Here is a 25,956-nt window from a genome sequence, read left to right as displayed (position 1 = left end):
ACTTCAAAGGTCATTCAGCTGGTAGGCCAAGCCAAGTTAAATCCCTATCTACCACTGAGCTTAACAGTAAGGTCTAAACCTGGCACTAGCCCCAGACAACAGTCACTGCCACCTTGCCTATGCTGCTGTGATTGGCTGCTGGCATTTGCATCCAGAAGAGCCACATCATGCAGCACGGGGCATAGAGAGCGCCTGCAACCCGCTTCTGTCAAAAGCTCCAAATGAAAAGGTCACCCATTCAGTGAGGTACTGTATGTCATCTGGGCTAGCTGCATCATCAAACAGGCTGTGGCGACTGCTTTTGAGACAAACAGTGTCAAGAAAACATGCCTACAAAGCAAACGGTTTGAAAAACGAAAAGAACAAACAAAAGAAAAAGGGGACAGATGTGAGGTAGCCCCAAAAAGTAGTCTGCATTTCAGAAATGTAATTCAATGCAAGAAATTGGCCTGGGCCTTCTGAATAGAAGAAATAGACTGTGCTTGATTGTCTTATTTTGAGAGGTTTGAATGAGTGAAAAACTGCTTTGCAAAGCAGAAAAAGAAAAGCCTCACAGAAAGAGATAGAAAGGAACAGGGCTAGTTGATTATTCAGCATTTGAGACCCGACTGACAAACACATCCTTTCTGTGGGTCTGGTGGCGGGTCCCAAAGAGAGCCAGAGACACTGAGACAGAACCAGCTTTGTAATGAAGCTGCCTGGCCATGCAGCCTCTGTCTGGAGCCTAGGACAGCTGCTCTTCCTCTACAAGTCCCAGCTAGCACCCCTCATTCAGACCACACGCTCACTCGTCTGTCTGGTAGGCTAACTAACCGTGTTACTGCACCACTGACCTAGCATTGGTGTCAGGCAGCTGATGGGAGGTAGGAAAAAAAACATACTATATATACACAAAAGTACGTGGACACCCCTTCAAATTTGTGGATTCGGCTATTTCAGCCCCACCCGTTGCTGACAGGTGTATAAAATCGAGAACACAGCCAATACACTTCGACTAACCTGTACCCCCGCACATTGACTCGGTACCGGTATCCCCTGTATATAGCCTCGCTATTGTTATTTTACTGCTGCTCTTTAATTATTTGTTACTTTTATTTCTTATTATTTAGATATTTAATGTTTTTTTTGCTATTCTTTCTTAAAATTGAATGTTGGTTAAGGGCTTGTAAGTAAGCATTTCACTGTAAGGTCTACACCTGTTGTATTCGGCGCATGTGACATAAAATTTGATTTGATTTTGATTTGATGCAATCTCCATAGACAAACATTGGCAGTAGAATGGCCTTACTGAAGAGCTCAGTGACTTTCAACGTGGCACCGTCATAGGATGCCACCTTTCCAACAAGTCAGTTCGTCAAATTTCTGCCCTGCTAGAGCTGACCCGGTCAACTGTAAGTGCTGTTATTGTGAAGTGGAAATGTCTAGGTGCAACAACAGCTCAGCCGCAAAGTGGTAGGCCACACAAGCTCACAGAACGGGACCGCCGAGTGCTGAAGTGCGTAAAGATTGTCGGTCCTCGGTTGCAACACTCACTACCGCATTCCAAACTGCCCCTGGAAGCAACGTCAGCACAAGAACTGTTAGTCGGGAGCTTCATGAAATAGGTTTCCATGGACGAGCAGCCGCACACAAGCCTAAGATCACCATGCGCAATGCCAAGTGTTGGCTGGAGTGGTGTAAAGCTCGCCTCCATTGGACTCTGGAGCAGTGGAAAGTCGTTCTCTGGAGTGATGAAGCACGCTTCACCATCTGGCAGTCCGACGGACGAATCTGGGTTTGGCGGATGCCAGGAGAACGCTACCTGCCCCAATGCAGTGCCAACTGTAACATTTGGTGGAGGAAGAAAACTGTTCTGGGGCTGTTTTTCATGGTTCGGGCTATGCCCCTTAGTTCCAGTGAAGGGAAATATTTACGATACAGCATACAATGACATTCTAGACAATTATGTGCTTCCAACTTTGTGGCAACAGTTTGGGGAAGGCCCTTCCCTGTTTCAGCATGACAATGTCTCCGTGCACAAAGCGAGGTCCATACAGAAACGGTTGGTCGAGATCGGCGTGGAAGAACTTGACTGGCCTGCAAAGAGCCCTGACATCAACCTCATCGAACACCTTTGTGATGAATTGGAACGCCGACTGCGAGCCAGACTTAAATCGCCCAACATCAGTGCCCGACCTCACTAATGCTCTCGTGCCTGAATGGAAGCAAGTCCCCGCAGCAATGTTCCAACATCTAGTGGAAAGCCTTCCCAGAAGAGTGGAGGCTGTTATAGCAGCAAAGAGGGGACCAACTCCATATTAATGCCCAGGATTTTGGAATGAGACGTTCGACGAGCAGGTGTCCACATACTTTTGGTAATGTAGTGTACATAGCTGGGCTACATATTAGCCTAGTTTATAACGTGTAGTGCACAGTACAGTCTCACTAGACGAAGGGGAATAATTGACTGAAACAAACTGCCTTTGTTTGGCATTACAATGATGTAGGTTAGAGGTTGGCATACAGTAAACCTCTGACATCCAATGGCTTTGGGACTGTCTGTTGTAAACATGTACAAATAACCAGAGCATGCAGACCTAACTATCTGCAGAATAGCAAATGAGGTCTTTTGAATTTCAGGAGAAAACTACAACCCCCGGTTCTTGTTCTTTCAAATCACCCTGTGTAGCTCAGTTGGTAGAGCATGGCGCTTGCAACGCCAGGGTTGTGTGTTCGTTTCCCACGGGGGGCCAGTATGAAAAAAATATGAAAATGTATGCACTCACTAACTGTAAGTCGCTCTGGATAAGAGCGTCTGCTAAATTACTAAAATGTAAATCAGCACAGACAAGTTGGCTTTGCTTGGAATCATTAGACCAAGGATGTCCTCCATTTTGCGGACTAAACAACAGGCACATACACAGCCAGCCTGGCCCGGGGCCCTTTTGCAGGACGTCCATTCTATTCCATGCAGTGTGGTAGAATGGCTCATGCTCTGCCTGACTATAAATAGCAAAAGATAGCATAAGGCCTATATGAGCCTTTGATGTAAACGTTTTAATGCACCAATTCCAATAAACTCTGTAGTCTATCATTTGGTGAAATTTAGAAAGAGCAGTAAAGAGAGAGAGAGATAAATGCCTAAAAGTGAATAATTCTCTCCACATAGGCCCATGAAGCCATCTGTTCATGGTAGGAAGATGCTTGCTACCAAGTTTTCCATTACCAATGGGGTCACATGACCAAAAGAAAACAGCCTTCTCCGTTCCACGGGGTTGGATCAGATGAATGGTTCTGCTTTTACGTTTTAACATCCAGACTACTATTGTTGATTCTACTCAGTCAGGAGTAGCTACCCTGCTCCTGAGAGCTAAGAGAATAGACAGAGCACTGATGCAGCCCCTGTGAACGACCCTGCTTAACAGACTTTCCAGTTGTTGTTTTCAAGCTGCTCTGCTAAAGTGTCGCTAGCCTGACTGTTTGAAAGAAGGGGTCAAATATAGGTCAGACCTTCCAATGGACAGGAGGGTACAGAGAAAGAGGCAGGTCACCAATAGTGGGTCGGACTCATCCTCAAAGTCCAAGAGAAGGAACCCACCAAATTCTCCAAAAGGTCAATTTCAACTTTAAACAGTCATGATCATTTTCACAGAGAAACATGACACCAAGAAACAGATGGTTGAGAGAGTGAAAAAGCCTGCTGTGTAACACATGATATTTTACTTAACCAAATAGTCTATGAAGCAAGGCCTAGTCTGGATCCGCAGTAGTAACCAATTCCCTTTGCCCTTCTCTCCACAGCAGGATGTGATGTAGGAGATGTGCTGCACTTTAAAAACACTCATAACAACACTGGTCTGCAAACCCAGTTGCCATTTACTTCTAAACCAATCAATAATATTCATGGAAATTATAAGAGAAAATGGTTCCAACTTAGAAACAAATCAACTGAGCGTACAGGCCTGGGTAGAAGAGGAGAAACAGAGGAGCTTGGCCTATGGAGTGGTACATGGATTGATTGCAAGTTACCTTCCATATTTCACCAAATATGTTTTTACAAGCAATAATACCCAGAGGGACATCATCATCATCTTTACCAATCCAACCAGCGATTATTGGCGTGTAATGACAGAAACATCCTGATGAGATGTTGACGTGAATTTATTGCATCTCACAGGCATGAAATCTGGATCATTTCGATGATCAATGCCAAAACTGCAACAATGTAGCTATCTTGTATCAAAGAGAATGCCACAGATGAATAAAATAATATAGCTTGGAACCAACCTTGTATACTTGTCCATAGGTGCCATTTCCGACCACTTCCACCAATTCAAAAATCCCTGCTGGATCCTGAAACGAGTCAAAAAGAGAGATGTTTTACACATCCATAAATTTTTTATGAAAAATGCTTTTTAATAATTGTTGCAAAGATGGGACCTAGATTAACGCAGCTGTTGCGCCCTGATCTCTACAACATGCCAAATGCATTTCGAACAAAGGAAAGCCAGGCAGCACGACAGCTTTCTCTCGATCCGAATAATAATAAATAAATAAGTCTCCCAGCAATGCTAACCTCGAAAATGTATCCATATTTTATTGGGTAAAACTGTTTGCTTTGTTTTATATAACGTTATCTCACGGTATTGGAATAGATTACATCTGGGGGTAGCCTAATCTTGAAATAAAAGACACTGCCCTTGTCCACCGCTCACCCGCAATGAAGCCAGGTCTATTTCGACCAGACTTTTAGCCGGAGAGTCGTTCGCCATCTTTTAAATATAAACCGATCCTTCCTTCCCGTTAATTGTGGAATCTTTGATGTGGTATCATTTGCGGTGCCTCCTTGTAGAAAAATAGCCCTCGAGTATTCCTCTTTGTGGTCCGCTACTGTTGTCGAGGACACCAGGCTACTCCATGTTGAGGTGGCAGCTCGGCCCTTCTCTCGCTCAACTCCCAGTTCTGATCCTCCTCACTCCCTGGCTTGTGAGAACCGCACAAACACAGGAAGCCGGTCGGGAATCACAGAGGAGGGGCAGGGCCTTGATGCAATAACCGGGGAGTGGGTGATTATTCAGTAAAGAAATAGAGATACAAATCTATTTCTCTTCTTCTCTGCCTCATCTAGTCAACGGCCCCTCCAAAATAATACAAACAACTTTTTTCATATAAAACGAAGGATTTCTGTAAAGAATAGATGCGCGAGAAAAGGCGAGGCAGGCCTCTATCTCACGGAATCATGGACATGCGCGCGTGAGCCATCGGTGTCAATATTCGTAATCATGGGTGTGGCAAAGGAACAGTCGAACGAGTTTAAGCGGAGTGTGCACTGATACGTCATTATTTGCTATATATGTGCCATAAGTAGAGCTACCGCATTAGGTTACCCTCAATGAGAGGCGTTCATACATTGTCGTTTGAACTCCATGTGCTGTCTCTGTTTAGTTATTAGGAAAGGTACAGCGGGCGGTGTACTCTATTGGGTGAGTCTCGCCCCCTCATCCTAAAGCACTACCCCAGGGTGGTTTTTCAGGGACCTACTGCCTTTGCTCACTTCCCTTTTTTGTCATTACTGATATGTATGCAGCTGATCCTGTCTCAGTCAGTGGGCATCTGGCCAAAGGCCGCCTGATATTAGCCTCATATTCAGACACCTTTCTATGGTTGCCACGTGTTTCATAACATCAGTGCGGTAACTCACACATATAACATGTTCTTTCCGACTATAGATCATGTGATCTGTGTGTATTCTATACAAAATGGCCAGCAACGAGGTTCCTTGTGAAGAAGCTGGCCTTACCCCGTGCACATCAAGAGGTTAAAAAAGAATAACTGGACAGATAGAAATGGTCAGAATTCAATAAATATTTATTCATTTATAAAACAGATGGTTTAAAGAGACCATGCTAAAAGGTCATTAAAACAACCTAAACCTTTCCTGAGGAGCATATAGCATGTCTATCGCCTCAAAGCATTCCCCGTTCAAACAGACCCCCTTTCAAGACACAAACCAATTAAGATCAGGTGTGGCCAACACACCTGAACACACTCAAATTGAAAAGACAATTGACTGTTGAGGATGAAGTTGATGGTAAATGTATACCTATATGGAATGGTTTGAATAATGAAAGTTTTGGGCCCAATTAACACACAAGTAACAAAATCATACATTTAAAAGGTATAAGTTAAGATAAATTGAATAAAATGCCATCTTCACATTCCTGTTACCAAAAATGTAGTGATGAGCAATTTCTGCAAATGTGTCTGGGACACAGGAGGTTGGTGGCACCTTAATTGGAGATGACGGCTTGTGGTAATGGCTGATACTGAATCAGTGGAATGTATCAAATACATCAAACACAAAGTTTGATACCATTCCATTTGCACCGTTCCAGTCATTATTATGAGCCGTCCTCCCCTCAGCAGGTCTGGGAGAATGATGGCGTGTGTGTTTATCAATTGGGTTTGGTTATGAATCAATTGGGGAGATTCCAGATCATTCCAACATGGTGGTGACGGAGCACGGAGGTGACTCATTGTCTACGGTTCTGACTTCATAGTAACCCAAATGACTCACCTGGCTGCTTCTCCTAGATCTGACTGTGTGTGAAATACGCTAAGTCACAGAAGCTTTTAATGTGGTGCCCACACAGAGTACACCAGTCCTTACAATTTGGGATATGGCATATGTTGTGCCTTTGCCCAGGCCTCTTGACAACCTCTGTTTGTGGGGGAAAGAGTGATTTTTGGAATAGACTCATGTAGATAACTATGAAGGTGAGCGTCTATGCATGCCTCACAACAGCACAGTGGAAAGAAACACCACTTGGCCTCATTGTTATTGTACAGCATGTCAAACTCATTCCACAGAGGGCAGAGTATCTGTGGGTTTTCGCTCCACCATTGTACTTAATTAATTAAGGTCACTAATTAGTAAGGAGCTTCCCTCACCTGGTTGTCTAGGTCTTAATTGAAAGGAAAAACCGAAAAACCTGCAGACACTCGGCCCTCCATGGAATGAGTTTGACACCCCTGCTGTACAGCATCCAACGATGATCTTTCCCTTAAGGGACTTCAACCTGGGACAAAGATACTGTTTTTAAAACCAACTTCAGCTCCTGTGACCAGTCTGGCTAGACCAGGAGTACACAGCAGTTGTTGGGAAAACACCATGGCGAGGCTGCAAACATTAGTTCTGATGTGCATCTGGGGAATTAAGCGAGCTGAAAATAATTGGTTAATTTATCAAGATGGTTGACTAGCTATGAAGCCGAAGTATACACTCTGTGGACTTATAAAGACATGAGTTAGGCTTACTATATTTAATCAAGCTTTGATTAATTGAACTCAACTAAAAATAGGCTGTTGAATCACAGGGGTGTTGTCCTACTGTCCATTGTTTTTGTGATGGAAAGGAAAGGGGTGGATCTGTCCTCCACAAAAAACACCTGTTCAAATAAATGTAAGGCTGTCTGCATTGATCCTCTTTGTTCACACTTTTACTGCCACCCTGTGGATGTTCTGTGCTACTGCAATGTCTTGTGCTTTTCCAGTAAGGGATGGGGTGCATTATTCTATTCATTATGTCCCATAGAAAAATGCTACATTTCTGTACATGAAAATTGGCTTTACGTGACAAATAGTAGCAAAAAACATTGCAAAAATAAGTTAAGGCCTCATTTGTACACAGGCCAATAATAAGACAAGAGGACAATAATAACCTAATGTACCACACACAAACATGACAAAACTGGACTTAATGGAATTGACCCAAATATATGTGCGCAAACCTGACACATTTATGTGTTTTGGTTGGGTAGGACTAGTCCATCGATCCTTTTTTAAAGACTCAAGTAGAACCCATTCCTGAGATTATGAACAACACTGGTAAATCATTCCCAATGTTGAAACTCTTTATCTGAGGCTAGAGCTTCTGAGGAAAATTTAGTATCGTCTCCCTTCTTCTCCAGGGCCCAGTTTTCCAAAAGTTATCTATCCAGATTTAGTCTATCGGATAGGATTAAATGCATAGAAATATAATGAATAGAACAGACAAATCATTGACTTCATCGGGGACTCCCGTTCTATTAATTATATTTCTATGCATTTAATCCTAACCGACAGGTGAAATCCAGATAGATAACTTTTGACAAACTGGGCCCAGATGATTCTAAACTGATCACCTCTAGGGAGGCTACTACAGTGATGATGATGCTGCTGCTGATGAAGATGGTCGCCGTGGTGGCGGGTGTTTGCGTGTGACGAGGCTGAGCACGCGGCGGGTGGTGCTGAGGCGCTCTCGGAGGGTGGTCATGGCCAGGATGCTTAGCTGGGCTCTCTTCTCCAGGGGCAGTACGGCCAGCAGCCACCAACACCATGCAGGACCACTGGCACTCCCCTGAGAACACAGAGGCAGAGCATGGTAGGGTTAGAGAAGAGAACAGGACACAGAGAATGATTCCATATTACAGCTAAAAAAGTGTCCATTGCCAATATTCCACAGTTTATTAGTTTAATCAGATCTTAGATTAACAGATATGGGGATTTAGATTTATCTGGGTGGTTCTATAGGGTCTGAGTTTCCTGAGCAGGCAACGAAACCAGGATAAACTCTGAAGCCTAGTTCTACTGTACGTATCTGCTGACTGTTTCTTACCTGCATGTCAGGGTCTTTTTCGGGCAGCTGTCCAAAGTGGCTGACGATCTGGTTCTTCATGTTGTCTTTGAGGGAGGTAAACCAGGCGCTGGCCTGCTCGTACACAGAGTCATGCAGCTTCTGCAGCTCCGCCAGCTCCTCTCCATCCACCTTCTGGTCCTCCAGGTGCTCTATCTTGGCTGTGTTGTAGCCGTCACGGTGGCCGTGGCTCAGCACTCTGAAGCGGGACACTCCGACTGTGTCGACCACCGAGCGCCCGTCTGGTTGGAACTTCATGTCTTTCACCTCCAACATGCAGCCGTAGTCTGCAAAGCTGTGGCCAGGGAAACGCAGGGAATACAGATGTAGGATCTTATTTTGAGCCAGTTTGCTACAGCAGAAAAATAATTCTGCAGCAACAGGAAATGTGAATTATTATGTGGATTATAATTAATGGACATTGTTGTAGGGGTTGATCCATTTTTTCGTCGAAATTACAAACTTTAGAAGCCTCTTTAAAACTCAAATACACTACAAGTTTGCATTTCCTGCTGTGCAGGGAAATTCTCTGCAACAAAAGAAAGATCAAATTAAGTTCCTACATCTGTATTAGCTATTTGCTTACGTGAATCTGCTGGAGTGAAAGTGTGAGCGATAGGCTAGTGTAGTGGAGGTAGCTCACAGAGCTACGCCTGTGTGGATGAGTAACTAAGCCGGAAACCTGTTAGCACCCAGATAAAATGTCTAGGGTAGGCTTTAGTTCAGTGGCCTAACATGGTCTTGAATTGAGTCGCAAACACAGGTTTGCTACCCTTTTGGTTAAACTAGTGTCAAAGTGTTTTGATGGCTGTGTGGGCACAGGTGTAAAACTTCCACTCACCCTTTGATGTCGTCACTGATGCACATTCCAAACTGCTTGGTTCCCGTCTCCATACAGCGTCGGATCATCAGCCTATAACACGGCTCGAAGACTTGCAGGGGGCAGGGGATTGTGGGGAATGCCATGGTGCAGATGAAGATGGGCACTTCCTGGGTCAAGCTGCAGAGAGAATAAAATGTGGGTTAAACCACTAAATATGATATTCTGCCCACCTAATATTGTATCATAATGATGGATTCAAAAAAATGGTCAGCCATTTTGTTTTGAGAAGGGGTTAGGGGCTGAAACATAATGAGGCCTGACTTACTTTGACAGCTCTGCCATCTCTTCCTGGTGCACCTTGCTCCTCTCAATCAGCTCCTCAGACAGGTAGCGCTGCAGCATCTCCTCCATCAGCAGGGTCTTATGGTACCCTCTAGTGGCCATGTACTGCAATTACAACAACAGGTTCAATTAGATAACAAGGGGAATCTGGGTCATAACTCATTTTTACCTCATGTTGTCTTTCAGTAATTGGTGTTCATTTCGAATAGTAGTGAAGGCAGGTCTGTGTGGTGACTATTTACCTCTGTAATGTTCTCTTTACACAGGGGGCATTTGGGGTTGTGGTCCAGACAGCGCTCAAGACAATTCATGCAGAAGGTGTGTCCACAGGGGGGGGTGACTGGCTCGTAGAACAGCCTGGAGAAAACACAAGGGGGGTTTTAATAACTACATAGGGACAACTGGACCTACAGACAGGGTGTGTGTGTGTGTTTGACTTACCTCATACAAACAGAGCACTCCATGTCAGCGCTATCCAGGAGCTGAGGGGGCACCTCTCTCCTCCCACTGCAACAAGCTGCAGGCATCTGGGATGAGCTTGCCTCATCTGAACACAAGACTCAAAGAAAGAAATGTACATTTTATTGTGGCTGAGGTTTCTATACATTTATAATGATTGCATTCAAGCAACAGTAAGATACTTTGCAAGGTTTTTGTTCACTAGTTTTACTTTAAAAATCTACTTTTTGGCAACAATAAATAATTGCCAATTGGAATGGGAGGGGTTGGGTACCTTTTCTGGGCAGCTTGTTGGGGGGTGCAGAGCCTTGGGGCTCGCCTGAGAACTTCCTCTTCAGGCCAGGGGAGAAAGGCAAGGCAGCCAGGACAGACGCCAGGGTCTTGGAGTCCTCACATGAGGACTTGGTCTCTGCCGTAGCGGTTTGGTTCCATCTACGAGGGGTGGAATGGAGGGAGCTGAGGAGAAGGGAGGCTGGTTTGAGGTGGGAGGCGAGACCTGTTTGGTGGGGGCGGAGTGATGACGTGGGGAGACCGTCCGTCTTGAACACGGAAAAAAACAACTCACTCAGCATCTACAGGGGGAAAGAGATAAGACAGTGACTGGCAGTCATCGCAGTCAATCAGGCACACAAGTGGTTGAGTATATGGTTCGGTGAACTAACTAATTAAACACAGTGGTTGTAGCTTAACTTTTGCGTTTCCAGCTTGACTGAGGTCCAGTTTGGCTTCAGAGCCAGACAGTAGAAGTATTCTTGCAGGGCCTCTTCATTATAACCTGCTTTGTTCAGAGCCAGGGCCTTCACGTAGTGAGCCTGAGAGCACAAACACACAAAACCCAAGTACCACAGTATCGTTCAGGTTATTTACACAAAAACATTTGGGTAAATGTGTTAATATCAGGAAACAGTTGCGTGTTTTCTTACCTTGGGAGAGAGTGGCGTCAGTCGGCACATGGTGTCTCCATCCTGTATGGCCTGTCTGAAGTTGTTCATCTCCATGTGTAGCTCTGCGCGTCGGCCCAGCAGCCTACACATAGAGGGGGCTGTGAGGAGAGATGATGCAAACATTAGTTAAGAGTCAGATTCAGCTTAAGTTATTCACATATCTCCAACACCCTCCATTGCTCGTGTCCATTGTGTTAATGCCTTAAACCCAGTATAAAACCATGCTGTATGGGTTTGAAGACAGTTAATTATTAGTATGTAATTTAGAAGTCATTACTTAACAGCTATAACTGTATTAATAACCCTTTTACAACCCCCCTGAAAGGGTAATGTGTTACCTAAATATTCAACCTACATGCAGTTACACAAATTATGACAAGCTGTATGTAGGGCAGAATGTTATTTCATAAGATCCAGGTCATATGTAACTAGTTCTGGGCTCGGTCAGGCCATGAGTTGAAGCAATTCCACCATTCCCTCTTTCAGTCCACAGAACTTTGAATACCTCTATCCTATTACCTTGCGCCCTGAGGACTACATTACTGATGGGTCAAGATTAGAGAAGGAGTGTCATTTCCAGACGCCCTGTCATTAAATGTTTTGTGTGAGTCAAGACAAAAATGTCTGCCTGTGTCTAACACCACAAAGTATTTGTCAATGCAATGCCTGACCTATTTGGAAAGCCTACCATAGCTACCTATCCATGAAATAAAGGTAGAAGCTAGCTTTCTGCGTACTCTGATCCCTAGACTAGAGTTCCCTCGAAGTCCACAGGCATACACAACTCATGCCTTACACAACTCATGCCTTAGCTGAACTTGTCATCATGGTGTGATGATGCCAATGTATCCCAACCTATATCTGGTATAGTTTGTGTTATGAACGTGGCACGGGTGGTAAAGCACTTATCCCATAACCACTGGTTCCCTCACCCAATCGCTACATTGGTGGCAGTGATGGGATAATCCCTGCAGACTGGGGCTGTTCCCCTTCAATCGGTGATGTTGATAACATGGCTTTGACCTTATGGGTTGACATAACCTATTACAAGCATATGCACTTCACAGAAGTGGGTTACAGGCTTTTATTTCAATTTGCACAAAAAGATCATGAGAAAAGAGTGATGATGTAATGTTAAAGGGGAACTCTTCAGTTGCTACATTCATTTTGACTTAAAATGTATGTTATGTACCCATTGATTCTTAAAGAATATATCTTAAATGTCTCATGAGCTTAGTTCAACTGTTGTACTCTTATCAGAACCCAAAATGTAAGCTTGTTTAACTGCAATGTTAGTTCTGTCTATGAATTTGAGTGGTTACATTACTCCAGCCCCATCCCTAAACTTTTTACGAAAACAGTGTCGCTGAATACGCTTTGTCTCCACTGCGGATTGTCCCTTTAAATACGTTGTTATTTTACCTTTTTCAATAGCTTTGTTGTATTTTTCAAGAGCGTTGATAAAGCCCCGTTCGTTCCGCATTCTATCCCCTTCAAGCCAGCATCGTCTTGCTTCACTCTCTGCGCAAAACCATTTACCCAACAGGCACCTGAGTACTACATTCACTCTAAAACCGATTGGTTTTAATTCTCTATTTGTTTTGTTCAGTTTGTAACGACAGATTTCACATTCTTTGATCCCGTCATCCTCAATGCATGGTTTGCAGAATGTATGGCCGCATTCCAAAGTTGTTGGCTCGATTAACAAGCACTTGCAAAGCCGACATGAGAACAGTTCCAACGAATGCTCATCCTCAGAAACCCCATTGTAGTCTGTGCATTCTTTTAGGCATTCTTTTACCCGCAAAGTGTGCGCAATACAGTCAACGAGAGACCCTAGTTCGTTTGGTCGTAACCTGTCCAAGTTGGCGGCGATGCAGTATGAGTCCAGAGCCTCCGCTATCCGCCCAGCCCTGCTGAGCGCGTCCGCTTTCAGGAGGCAGAGGCTCCGGTCCGGGTGTCGGAGATCCGCCAGCTGGGAGCTGTAGATCTCAGCAAGGAGGTTGAAGTCCCCAGCACCGAAGGCTTCCCGTGTAACTGCAAGCATTTCTGGACTCAAGCCCGTAGCAGCAGTATTGTCGTGTATAAAATAATCCAAGTGGTTTTCCAAAAGAACATCCATATCAGTGAAGTCTATAACGTCTATGTAAAAAAAAAAATAATGTTATTCAAATAAAATAAATGAATTGATCAATAGAGACAGACCGAGAATTCACTTTGTCCAATAACTGGTTGCTTTTTATGTAACCTGCTACACTGAAAGTTTGTATAACCTCCTGAATTAGGCAACGCGCGATTGGCTAGCCATTCTCAATGCATATTCGACTTAAAATTAATCAACAACGCCTAATAAATAAAATAAGACCCATTAGTTCCAAACGTATCGGCAAAGGTAGACGGTCACCTCTTTCTGTCAACCTAATTTTACTGCGACCTAGGTGACTGCGCTGAATTTGGTAATGGCATGTGACTTCAAGGGAGCACGCCCATTGGTGTGTTATGTTTTTTTTGGTGGTGTTATATGGTTTGTTTTATAATGGACGAGAGGTTGTGTAAGTGAACATTTCTGATGAATGGAAAAGGTCAGTTTCTTGGAGATTATGAAATGGATACTTATAACTAAGATAAAGTTATTTATTTCTAGAGCCTAGGAGTATAATGCAAAGGTTCTATATTTGTCCACAGTAGCTTACAAAGCCTCATCAAAAAAAATTATGATGTAAGCATATTGTTTTTACATAAGTATGTGAAACAAGAAAGTGGGTCACTGGATGATTATAAACTAAACATAATGGTTATTTATTATCAGATGTCATTATTGGTAGGCTAATGACTGTTTGTTACTGTGTGTGCCAAAGCTTAACTCAAATGGTAATCTATGGTAGAACCCCAGTGTCTAGATACTGGAGGCTGTTATGTTTTATTTTTAAAACTTTTACTCATACAGGTTATTCTAAAAAAAATAATAGATCCATTTAAGATAAGGATTACTTTACATGGTCCATTTACTACATGAGCAACAGATTTTTTCGTTTCATATCCCATTCTCCCCGGTAGACATGCATACTTTTTTGCACTAACTCTCTTGCACTGACTCCACCCACAAACACTGATATCCCAACACACACACGCCTCACACCCATTCACACTCACCACATATGCTGCTGCTACTGTCTATTATCTATCCTGTTGCCTAGTTACTTTACCCCTACCTATATGTACATAGCTACCTAAATTACCTCGTACCGCTGCACATCGACTCGGTACTGGTACTGGTACTTCCTGTATATAGCCGTGTTATTTTTACTAGGTACTGGTACTTCCTGTATATAGCTGTGTTATTTTTACTAGGTACTGGTACTTCCTGTATATAGCCGTGTTATTTTTACTCGTTGTTGTTATTCACTGTGTCTTTATTCCTCCTGTCACTATTTCTATATATCGTTTAAAATCTTTATCTTAACTCTGCATTGTTGGAAAAGGGCCCATAAGTAAGCATTTCACTCTTAGTCTACACTTGTTTACGAAGCATGTGGCAAATACAATTTTATTTGACATACAGTACGTACATACATACAGGTAACTGCCAAAATAAAAGAAACACAAATGAGGGATACAAAGTATATTGAAAGCAGGTGCTTCCACATAGCTGTGGTTTCTGTATATACACAGAGAGTAGTTGGGGTCCGAGCCAGGGACAGCCACAGTGCAGCACCCCTGGAGCAGTTTGGGGGGGGTAAAGTGCCTTGATCAATAGCACAACGGCGGTAGACATTTAAATCTATTTCGCAAGAGAGACCTGTTCAAGATGGCATTAGTCTGAAACGTTACAAAAAGAGCCATGTTATATAAAGTCGCTTCGGTTCAGAAGGCCCACCCTTTCATACTTTGCCTAAACTTTCCCAGTGGCAGCACTTGGGTGCACCTCAATTGTCTAAACAACTTGATGTTCCCCGAGCTCTTTGAAGTTTGCACTCCCTCCAGATTTCATATGGCCCCTTAGATATGGGAAATATATATTGTTCAATACAATGCCTGTAATGTTCAATATGTATTCAGTTCCGTTATGAGATTTGCTTAAATGTGCTGACTGGGTCACCGTCAGTCTACAATGCATAAAATACACATAACGTTGTCATAGAATAGTATTTAATGTCACCTGTCTGCCAAACAGTGGCACATGCTCAGGGCACACCAAAAAAACGTGGCAATCTCACCATTCAGCACAGCATAGGCAGAGAGTGGGGAGTGGGGGGTTTACAAGAAAGCACTGAATGGAACAATGTGTTTATTGAACTATTAATAGCAGTTAGTAGAAGTGAACACTCAGCATTTAATTTCCCCATTCAGTTGAACAACGTGCTGGGGCAGCTTGTTTTACCATGGCAACACTGTTTGTCTTCAGTATGACAGCCTTGTGAAGAAATGCAACTTAAAGCTTGGTTAGGTTTTGAAATCTGATATCTGAACAATGAGCAACAAGGTGTCTGTTCTTTGTTATGTCTACTCCCCTCTCATTGCACTATTTAATTGGGCCATATCATATCACTGATCCATTGTTTTATGTTAGAAAGCGGGACAATTGCGTCTTGACGGACGAGCTCCATGTAGACAAGCGATCCCTGATCTGAAAGAGAACAAAGCCAAGTTATGTTTTACATGACATTTATTACCATTTATTGGTGACTTATCTGTCATGTGACTGACCCAAACATGCGATAAAAGGTCAACAGGAGGAGGTCAACTGGAAGCTGTCATTTCTCGTCATGAACAGTTAGGATGACCAACATTCATCATCATTAGCGCGCATTGTAGGCTGAGCGCATTCAAGATCACAGCGTCAAACTCGAGGAAACTAATCAGCCTCTACAAAGGCTGCTGTCAGAGATCTACCCCAGTGGTTCCCAACCAGGGGTACTAGGACCCCTGGGGGTAATTGGCCTATCCACAGGGGGTATTTGAGAAGGCTCATGAGACCATAAGCCTACTGGTAAAACTCACATGAGGTACTTCAGGGGTACTCCGGGCAGAAAAATTAAGTTGGTGGTACAGTAACCAAAAAAGATTTAGAAACACTACCCTATTTAATATGGTTAGTGCTATCCGAGATCCTTGGGACGTCCATACCCTAAACCCTACCCTAACCTTAATCGTAACCCTTACCTATCCTTAACCATTTTACATTTCAAGTTTAATGGTGTTGGGACGTCCCAAGGATTCTGGATTGCAAGGACCTATTTATTCGGCGGCAAAATAATTATAATCTCGTCCCTGGGTGGGCTTGAACCACCAACCTTTAGATTAACAGTCTAACGCGCTAGCCGATTGCGCCACAGAGACGTTGCCACCAAGGTTATGTGACCGTTATTAAGAATGTCCTTGTCCTCGTGTCAGACCAACTCTGTCAGACTTGGGGTGCTTTTCAACGCTTTTCAACGCTAAGTGACTTCCTTTGCTACACATGCACTGCTCTGAGAAGACCTGCACCAGTAACAATCTTTTCAGAGCCTCTGCTTTTCACTTTTCAGTGCCTTGCTCCAGCACGGCAGCACCCATAGTTGGCTGTGCTAATGAGAGATCAGTGTCAACATCCTGAGACTACCTGAAATACAAATCATCCCTTACCGGTGCTCTCTAAATTCTAACAAAGATCTGACAAAGTCACCCGACCTCAGACGATGCAGATTTTTAGGACGAGTTTATTGAGAGTGGTTTCACCGTCTCTGTGGCGCAATCGGCTAGCGCGTTAGACTGTTAATCTAAAGGTTGGTGGTTCGAGCCCACCCAGGGACGAAATCTTTTAGTTGTCTCCTACAAATATTTTTAACAAAATCAGTGACAACATGCTGGAGATTCAGCTAAGCTTTTGCAAACCTCTTTCCCTAAACACATATACCGGTAATTTACTGCCATGACAGAATGAGTGCTGTTCCGTCTACCATAATCTCAGCACCCAGAAAAGAGAGCGCCGGGAGACTGGCGTCTGCCATGGCTCCTGTGAAGGGTGCTCTCAATTATACTTTCATTTTAGTAAAATACATGTTACACAAATTCCAGGTTCACTTCCTCTCTGCCGTTGTCCCTACAAAAAGCTTTGCGCCCAACGTGGGGCTCGAACCCACGACCCTGAGATTAAGAGTCTCATGCTCTACCGACTGAGCTAGCCGGGCACTGAGTGCCATTGCTTTCCTCAGAGTTTAAAACTATTGGCCATGCCAGCAACTCCTACTTCAACAATAAAAGAAGAGTATGGGTGGGGCCTGGTCACAAAGAAGAGTTGGGACAAAAGACAGGACAACATAAATAGCAATAGCCAAATGGGATCCCAGCACAAGAGGTTGGTGGCACCTTAACTGGGGGGAACGGGCTTGTGGTAATGGCTGGAGGGGAATGAGTGGAATGGTATCAAATATATCAAACACATGGTTTGATGCCATTCCATTGGCTCCGTTCCAGCCATTATTATGAGCCGTCCTGCCCTCAGCGGCCTCCACTGTGTTTAGGGAAACTTCAGCATGCGAGTTTCAACTACTCTACTACTGTCAAACACAGAGGCATACATAGTGATGATTCTCCATAAACATTATTCAAAATAAAATATTGTAAAATTTATAAAAACATGTCTCAACAGTAAAATTACAAGAAAAGCATTCTGCCCCGTGTGAGGCTCGAACTCACGACCTTCAGATTATGAGACTGACGCGCTGCCTACTGCGCCAACGAGGCCTGAGGATCACATGTAAATACCATGGTTTGTAAAGATAAACGCTCTTTCAATAAACTTTGTTACACCATAAACACTGTATTGCTCTTCTAAAATAGATGTTCCACTCCCATTCAAGTAAAACTTGCAGTAGCCCACAGTGGCAGCAGAGAAGCACGTCAACGATAGACCATAGAGAATGACAGAGGACTCATCATTGTATCTGTCCCATTATGGTGTCTGTGATTGCAGGGCAGCGCCTTCTATTTCTGGGTTGCAAACGGTTTATACTGACCAACATCGCATCATCACGTCATCCAAAAACATGGCAGACATTGGATGAATATAACATGTAAATATCTTCAGCTGTGAGTAATGAAAAATTTAAAATATCGGCCTCATGGACAATTATTTGAATAATTCATTGTATGTTTTGTGCACAAAGGTGATGACTAAAAACTGTCGATCCATTACTCAGATTTTTTAATCTGACTTCTCTATGTGGCCTTCTATGGAATTTGTCTTTCTGGGCCGGGCGGTCACTTAAACTGCAGTACCGAAGCAAATCTGTAGGAACAATGGAAACCGTGCCTCTAGATCGGAACCCTGGCCCCTTGGACAGCGCCATTGAGTCCATCTCCATTTTGAAGTAGTCCATTTTATTCTTCTACTACTTCTATGAGTTGGTAAACAAACTAAAAGGGTACATACTGCCACCTGGAGTGTGCTGTTTGAATAGGTATAAAGCCAAGGTTGGCGATTTACCTCCACCTGCAGTTATGGAATGTTTGCTCACGAGTATAAATTCATTGGACGATCCCTCCGAATGACCCACATTGAATTATGTGTTCCTTCCTTAACCCATAGGAAGTACCACACAGTTTACTACTTTAAAATGGTTAAAGTCTCAATGGCACCACCCATGCTAAAACTGGCTTTTGGGCACTAGAGTCCTCTATCATTCTCTATGGGTTAGACCAGGCGTGCCCAGACTTTAGTTACATAGGATCTACTTTTTACACCCTCTTCTACGCAAAGTCTGGAAAGCATCAGTCAAAGTCTGCGATAATGTTGTTCACCTGTTCAACATATCGACCACAGTTGAATGGCAGATCAGACACACACATTTGGAATTTGTTGTGGTGAAAAAAGTATCTTCCCCCACTCACTGTGAAAGTGGTAGATTTTCGGTTTCTTGCTGCTTGGTCCAGCACTCATATTAAAAACGTAACCGCAACTTCATAGAAAAAACGTTGTAAAAAAAACAACTACCACTGGAACAACAAAGAATATTCTGTAACAGGTCTCCCAAGCGTGGAAATGTAAACGTACTAACTGCAGACGGTTGCTGTGGTAGCGACAGTTTGGAAAACAAGTGTAGCAACTATAGTGCCACGGGTTGGTCCAATTTTATGTCAATCAAGCAGTTTAAAAAAATATTTTGGCTGTGCAGTAATATTCGACAAAGAACCTAACCTGTAAGCAAAGCATACGGTGCTTCAGAACTGTGGACCTCATTATTTTTAAGCAGACTCTATGGTAACACTGTGAATTGCCAAAATGTATATTTTTAGTGCGTACATTTTGAAAACTTTTATGCGGTCTACAAGAAAGAAGTTCGCGGTCGACTTCCTGGGCACCAATGGGATAGACAATGGAGGGTCATTGCAATGGAGATTTCAATGGTGCAGTGGTGGCCCACAAAACATGAAAACCGCATGGCTTACCATTTATACTGTCTTGAGTGAGAGTTACTAATGCTGAACACAACAGCCTCGCCTTCTCTCGCCAAGGCCAATCTGTCAATATGAGCAGAAAAGGAGACATTAGAATATGGTCTTTAATAAACCAAAAATTTCTGAAAAAAACTAGCTTGTGAGCCTAAATAAACATATGCCTACATATTTTACATAAAATCAATGTCAATTTTCATGAGACTCATAACGAGCAACAGTTGGCCCATGCATGCTTTTTTTGGGCTGCACACCTGGACTGCAGGTGGACAGCTAAGAGACCCCTGAAGCGAATTGGTGCAGGTTGATGTATCTGCACCATTACAAAGACACTTTTTTCTTACTACCAGGAGGCAAATATGCACAAGCCAGCTGTGCTGTTTTTCCTGAATTCTAGTCTTGCAACTCCTTAATGACTTTTAATTTATTGTACATAAATACAATTCTTGGCTACTATATTATTTGTGATGATCCGCTTATTTTCTGTGTGTAATAGCAGATAGTTTAATAACAGCTTATAGCCGAGCATAGCCGACTCCGATCCATAGGCCCAATTTGAGGTCAGCCATTAGCGCCATAGGCCTACTATTGCATACCTGTCCTTCATCGGACAAGCAACCCCTTAAAAAAAACTTTGGTAGGCTACGGGATGCATTTCAAATTTAAAGTATGCAACAACAAATGCATAAACTTCAGAGCCTAGGACAAATTACATCTTGTTTTTGTCAGTCCAAAAATCTCTTTTGCAGGTCTACTTGTTCAACCGAGGTCACTCCACTGAAAAGTGTACAGCAATGATTTGCGTAATTGAACTACCCATTATGAGGGGACGCAAGATTCTAGCAACCCTGAAGAGAAAATTGTATCGCCCGAACAGGGACTTGAACCCTGGACCCTCAGATTAAAAGTCTGATGCTCTACCGACTGAGCTATCCGGGCTCTTTCCCCTGCGAGAGGAACTGCCATTATAAACTGCCATTATAAATGTTCAGTGTTAGAAACTATGATAGCTATTTGTCAGAAATTATAACCAACCATAACACTGGAACTGACTGCTCCTCTCAGCACTTTGATGGGTGGGACTGGAGGACAGGCGTTAGTGTTGAGTGGCCTGCCACCTGGTGGTGTAGTCTTACCTGGTCTGGCTGGTCAGTTGGCATGATATTGTTTTGTGGGGGCTTAAGGGTGGGCCTTGTCAAAGAGGTGGGGCTTTAGGAGGGACTGAAAGACTTCGAGTCACGGATGGCTGGAGGGAGTTCCAGAGCAACACCGGAGAAGGCCCTGTCATCGAAGCTCTGGAGACAGGGAGCCATCTGTTCCTATGGAACTGTTTACTAGACGGTATACTGCATCTGTATACTAGACGGCAGTGCATGTCAATAAACTCACACGATATACATATGTACAAAGACATTGAACACTGGTCAGTTTAATAATGTTTACATACTGCTTCACCCACTTTATATGTACAGTGCCTTTGGAACGTATTCAGACCCCTTGCCTTGACCTTTTCCACATTTTGTTACATTACAGCCTTATTCTAAAATGGATTAAATCAATAAATAAATCCTCAATATACATACAATTGTAACAGGTCAAAGAATTACAGATTTTTGCAACCGTTCATTTTTTTATTTTTTATTTTATTTTGTGAGTTGATTTCACCAAAATATTGTATTGTTCAGCATTTCGTGTAGTTTACAGATATTGGGAGAGTTAATTGTGTAAGTGCGCCCTCTAGAGTGTTGGTTTGGTTATATGCGGAGTGGTGTCATACTTTTCTCAGTCTGCATTGTACTCGACTGGGAGAGGCGGATTCTGGTCGAGGGTAGAGTTTTGAACATTTTCTCTCCTTGATGTTGAACAGATTGAGAGAGTTGTACACAATAAAGTGCCTTCAAGTACGCCAGTGTCTTGTCTTCAGTGCACCGGAACACAACGCAGTAGTCGGCAAAGAGCAGACCGCGCCAGCTACATTGGTGCCGTGACCCGGATATCTTCGCTTCAGATCATCGCCAGGGTGATCGCCGGTGGTTGCTGTGACGAGTAGGAACCTCTTCGGAACGTTGACAAGTATAAGGGCAAACATTAATGTGTAAATTGTAGCTCTTAATTGCTTACCTCAGCTACTTCTATCATTTTACAAATTTTTTTTTCATATTCACATGTTCTGGTGATTCACATATCATTACCATAGTCTATTACAACTTTCTATAAAAAAAAAAAAAATGACTGATGGTAAGGATGCGCAGACACCATTTAGTGTTGGAGATGCTGCAGGGGTAAGCCTGGGGAGGGGCAGGTTTATGAGTAGGGTGGAGAGCACACCGGTTAGGGGTGCTGGTATACTAGGCAGACCTGTACTCTCGTCCACACGCTTACGCACTGATGAATATTCCCCCGCACCACACATGCGTAGCTTAAGAGATGCTCCAGACATTGCAAGCAGCGTTAGTTCAGTGGGCCGTCCTGCATTTTCATACACTCACACCCAAACAGATGAACATTCTCCAGTGTCTAGTTCACATGTGAGTTCTGCAGACCTAGGGAGTCTCATCACACAGTTAGCTCATGAAATAGGAGAGAACATTGCTAGCCAATTACAGAGATCTGTTGGTAGTGCAGATAACCAAACCACTCCTACGCCTAGCCTGAACTTAGGATATGGACAGTCTGATTTGAACATGACAGGAGTAAAGTTAGTCATGAAGACAGATGTCAAAGAGCCGCCGTACTTCAGGGGTGATGGAACAGACAAACACACAGTGCATGAGTGGGAAGAGATTATGAGCGTTTACCTGAATAAGAGGGGTGTACACCCGCAAGAGCACTCCCATGAAATAATGTCAAGACTAATGGGAAAGGCTAGAGACATTGTTAAAGTTACCCTGCGCAGTATGCCATCGCTGCAGCCAGCTGAGAACTCCAAGCTCGTCTTTGATATTCTGAAACAACATTTCAGTGAGTTAACCTACTCCTCTATGCCTTTAGCAGATTTCTATAACACACTTCCTCTGGTCGGAGAAAGTCCCATGGACTATTGGATACGCTTGAACAAGGGTGTGGATGTCGCAGATGAGTGTCTGAGAAGGCAGGGGCGAAACATTGAGGACCCCTCTCACGAAGTCACAATGATGCTGGTGAAACACTGTCCCGACCCCGCTCTTGCAAGTGTCCTAAAGTGCAAAACAGCTGAAAAGTGGACAGCAAATGAGATTCAGGAACACCTCGTTGAACATCAGAGAGAGGCTAGAACAATGTGTCAAGCCAAATCTTATCGGCCAAAGAACATTGGTGCACATGCTCAGGCATTAACCACAGAGACAGTCACTGCTGAAAACCCAACAGACCTTACTGGTTACCCAAAGGCAATGGGGCTTCCATCCTCTCCTCAGACAGAGAGCATCTGCATGCAGTCTCTCATTGGCTTGCTGAACCGTGTGCTAGAGCAGACGGCACACACAACAGCAGTCGTGCCACCAAGCAGGGGGCCAGCAGCCATTGTTCAGAGTAGATGTAAAGTCTGTCAGTCTGCCGAACATTCAACTACTGCACACTGTAGACAGGCGAACCTCTGTATGGGCTGTTACAAGCCCGGCCATTGGAAGAGACAATGCCAATAGCGCCGGCCAAGAATTAACGCTCAGCCACAGTTAGCGCACACACCACCTAACTCTGAGCAAGGTGGAGCCAGTTTAAACTAGATAGCTCACATACGGAAAGGGGATGTGTGAGCGTTGAAGATTCAACCCTTGAAGAAAGTGAAGAATTGAAGGAGATGTATGTCAATGTCTGTAAAGCAATGTCTGATAATTGCACGGTAATTGTTCAGAATATTCACAGAGTTGAGACGTTCAGTGAGTTATTTCACGCACCGGTGACAGTTAATGGCTGTGCTCAGTTGCAAGGGCTCCTCGATACAGGCTCAATGGCCTGCACGATAAGTGAAGAGGCAGAGCAGAGACTACTATCGGATAGCGTCTTGACCCCACATCAAGAACTCTCACAGCATATCATCCTTGTTGGCTGTGGAGGAGTACAAGTGCGCCCCAAGTGCATGTATGACATGGAACTAAGTCTGTATGGGGTAAAGTGCATGGTCCCAGTTCTGGTGATCACTGGTCAGAAAGACGACATAATAGTAGGCACCAACATGTTGAAACGTGTACTGCATCAGCTGAAAAACGAGAACAGTTATTGGACACTTATCTCGAGCAACACAAAAGGGTCTCCAGATGGCGAACAGTTTCTAGAAATGATGACCAGTCTCACAAGATGGAGGGGTGAAGATGTCCCAGGAAAAGTAGGGACAGTGAAGCTAACTCAGGCGGTGACTCTCCTTCCCAAACAAGAGTACCTGCTGTGGGGAAGACTGCCAAGTAATATACCCAAGTCACCTGGGAGTACAGTTATGGTGGAGCCTACAACCTCCAGGTGTGTGCCTCGGGGCATTATGGTGGGGAGAGTGGTAACACCACTATGGGGAGATGGCTGGACTCCAATGAAAATCACTAATATCTCAGACAAACCACTCACACTGAAAAGGAACTGCAAGCTTGCGGACGTCTCTACTTGTGTTGCAGCTGAAGATCTCACACTGTTCCAGGGTTCCTGTCAGAGTGATGCTGGCTCTGTTAGAGTGACTCATGTGGAACAGGACGACAACGGTGACCTGAAAGACAGACTGCAGAAGTCTGGTCTAGGAAATGTCGACATTGATCATTGTGAAGCGAGCCCCTCCACCAAGCTCCAACTTGTGACATTGCTGGAGAAATATCAGGATATATTTTCAAAGCATAATCTTGACTGTGGAGAAGCCAAGGGCTTTGCCCATAGGATCCGCCTCACTGACGACCGTCCCTTCCGTCTTCCATATCGCAGAGTGCCGCCAGCCCACTATCAAAAGCTGCGCCAAGTTCTCACCGAGATGGAGGAACAGGAAATCATACGGAAATCAATGAGTGAATATGCTTCTCCACTCGTGATGGTTTGGAAGAAAAATGGCGACCTCCGGATATGCACAGACTTTAGATGGCTGAATGCAAGAACTATCAAGGATGCTCATCCTTTGCCCCATCAATCGGACTGCTTGGCTGCCCTTGGCGGTAATGCTGTCTTCAGCACCATGGACCTCACATCTGGATTTTATAACTTGACCATGCATGAGGAGGACAAAAAGTATACCGCCTTCACAACACCATTAGGCCTGCACGAGTATAACAGAATGCCACAGGGGCTTTGCAACAGTCCAGCGTCCTTCATGAGGATGATGCTGAGTATCTTTGGCGATCTTAACTTCAGCAGTCTCTTGTGCTACCTAGATGATCTCTTGATATTTGCCCCCAATGAACAGCAGGCCCTCAGCAGATTAGAGGTTGTTTTCCAGAGGCTACGGGAGCACAATCTAAAGTTGAGTCCAAAAAAATGCCATCTGTTGCGGAGATCTGTGAAGTTTCTCGGACACATCGTTGACAGTGACGGTGTTGCTGTTGACCCAGAGAAGGTCGAGGTCATCACCAAAATGTCAAAGAGGGACTTGATGGAAGATGATGGCTGCACTCCTTCAGTTCGCAGAGTGAAGTCGTTCCTGGGGATGGTATTTTATTACCAACACTACATACCAAATTGCTCCTCCATCGCAAAACCCCTGTTTGCTCTCACAGCTGGCCAGAAACGGAGAGGAAAGGCCGGGAAGTACAGTCAGAATGCGGGAGTCTACAGAAAGCTCAAACCTGCGGATTGGACCCTTGACTGCGATTCCGCTTTCGCCGGCCTTAAGGAGAAGCTCCTGAATTGTGTGGTCCTTAGCCATCCAGACTTTACTAAGCCCTTGGTTCTGTCCATTGATGCATCTCTTGATGGCCTTGGGGCAGTTCTGTCCCAGATACCAGAAGGAGAAACGAAGGCACGCCCGATCGCCTTTGCCAGCAAGACCCTCACTGGCTCACAAAAGAGGTATCCTGCTCACCGACTGGAGTTCTTGGCGCTCAAATGGAGTGTTTGTGAAAAATTCAGCCACTGGTTGAAAGGCCACACTTTTACAGTGTGGACCGACAATAATCCTTTGACCTATATAATGACCAAACCAAAACTTGACGCTTGCGAACAGAGGTGGGTGGCAAAGCTTTCCCCATACACCTTCAGTATCAAACACATTCCTGGGGTAAAGAACATTGTGGCAGATGCCCTGAGTAGAGATCCGTTTGCTAAATCAGTGAGCCAAAGGTTGATCAGTGAGCCCTATGAAAGTATTTTGGCCGAGGCGGAGGGAACCAAAGAGGAGAAAGTCCAAGATCTCT

At 44.1% G+C, this 25,956-nt stretch overlaps 2 protein-coding genes and 4 non-coding genes across 19 annotated transcripts in view; 1 reads left to right on the top strand and 5 right to left on the bottom strand.

Annotated features, from left to right (window-relative positions):
• LOC121559442 (mitogen-activated protein kinase kinase kinase kinase 4-like) overlaps positions 1–5,236 on the bottom strand; it is a 46,829-nt gene extending 41,593 nt beyond the window's left edge. For 7 of the 12 annotated variants that reach the window (XM_045225509.1, XM_045225511.1, XM_045225514.1 and 4 more), the window contains exons 1-2: positions 4,695–5,236; positions 4,267–4,332 (exon numbers count right to left, since the gene is read on the bottom strand). In XM_045225509.1, coding sequence (XP_045081444.1) covers positions 4,267–4,332; positions 4,695–4,751 — 123 coding nt within the window. In that variant the 5' untranslated portion in view covers positions 4,752–5,236. The remainder of the gene's footprint in view (positions 1–4,266; positions 4,333–4,694) is intronic. The other 5 variants (XM_045225519.1, XM_045225513.1, XM_045225516.1 and 2 more) reach the window with 3 other exon arrangements.
• A 2,040-nt stretch (positions 5,237–7,276) lies between these two features.
• Positions 7,277–19,282, bottom strand: LOC121559433 (LON peptidase N-terminal domain and RING finger protein 2-like). 3 transcript variants are annotated; one of them, XM_045225508.1, is made up of 10 exons: positions 19,094–19,282; positions 11,201–11,319; positions 10,967–11,089; positions 10,552–10,849; positions 10,260–10,377; positions 10,061–10,175; positions 9,802–9,923; positions 9,495–9,653; positions 8,636–8,948; positions 7,277–8,377 (listed from the first exon to the last, which is right to left on the bottom strand). In XM_045225508.1, exons 1-10 carry the CDS (start codon positions 19,140–19,142, stop codon positions 8,177–8,179), a joined length of 1,617 nt encoding a protein of 538 aa, XP_045081443.1. In that variant the 5' UTR covers positions 19,143–19,282; the 3' UTR covers positions 7,277–8,176. The 3 variants fall into 3 exon arrangements, with proteins under 3 accessions (XP_045081443.1, XP_041728592.2, XP_045081442.1); XM_041872658.2 differs by lacking the exon at positions 19,094–19,282 and adding an exon at positions 12,644–13,661; XM_045225507.1 differs by lacking the exon at positions 19,094–19,282 and adding an exon at positions 12,644–13,661 and having other exon boundaries at positions 10,260–10,365.
• On the bottom strand, positions 16,488–16,561 carry trnan-guu. Its single transcript has one exon. It is a non-coding gene; the product is annotated as a tRNA-Asn (tRNA).
• Positions 16,941–17,014, top strand: trnan-guu. The gene has a single exon. It is a non-coding gene; the product is annotated as a tRNA-Asn (tRNA).
• On the bottom strand, positions 17,319–17,391 carry trnak-cuu. The gene has a single exon. It is a non-coding gene; the product is annotated as a tRNA-Lys (tRNA).
• A 1,241-nt stretch (positions 19,283–20,523) lies between the features above and the next one.
• Positions 20,524–20,596, bottom strand: trnak-uuu. Its single transcript has one exon. It is a non-coding gene; the product is annotated as a tRNA-Lys (tRNA).
• Between the last annotated feature and the right edge of the window lie 5,360 nt (positions 20,597–25,956).

This window comes from Coregonus clupeaformis, chromosome 16 (assembly GCF_020615455.1).
Source record: "Coregonus clupeaformis isolate EN_2021a chromosome 16, ASM2061545v1, whole genome shotgun sequence".
Lineage (NCBI taxonomy): Eukaryota > Metazoa > Chordata > Actinopteri > Salmoniformes > Salmonidae > Coregonus > Coregonus clupeaformis.
Note: the sequence above shows the minus strand (reverse complement) of the source record. Positions and strands in the feature narration are given on the sequence as shown.

Bases quoted from the DNA above. Each gene is read 5' to 3' on its own strand.
- LOC121559433 (XM_041872658.2), bottom strand. From the start codon at position 13,343: ATGGATGTTCTTTTGGAAAACCACTTGGATTATTTTATACACGACAAT. The intron at 9,924-10,060 runs GTAAATAGTCAC...TTGTAATTGCAG, and splicing joins GTAAAGAGAACATTACAGAG to TACATGGCCACTAGAGGGTA. The intron at 9,654-9,801 runs GTAAGTCAGGCC...TTCTCTCTGCAG, and splicing joins GAGATGGCAGAGCTGTCAAA to CTTGACCCAGGAAGTGCCCA.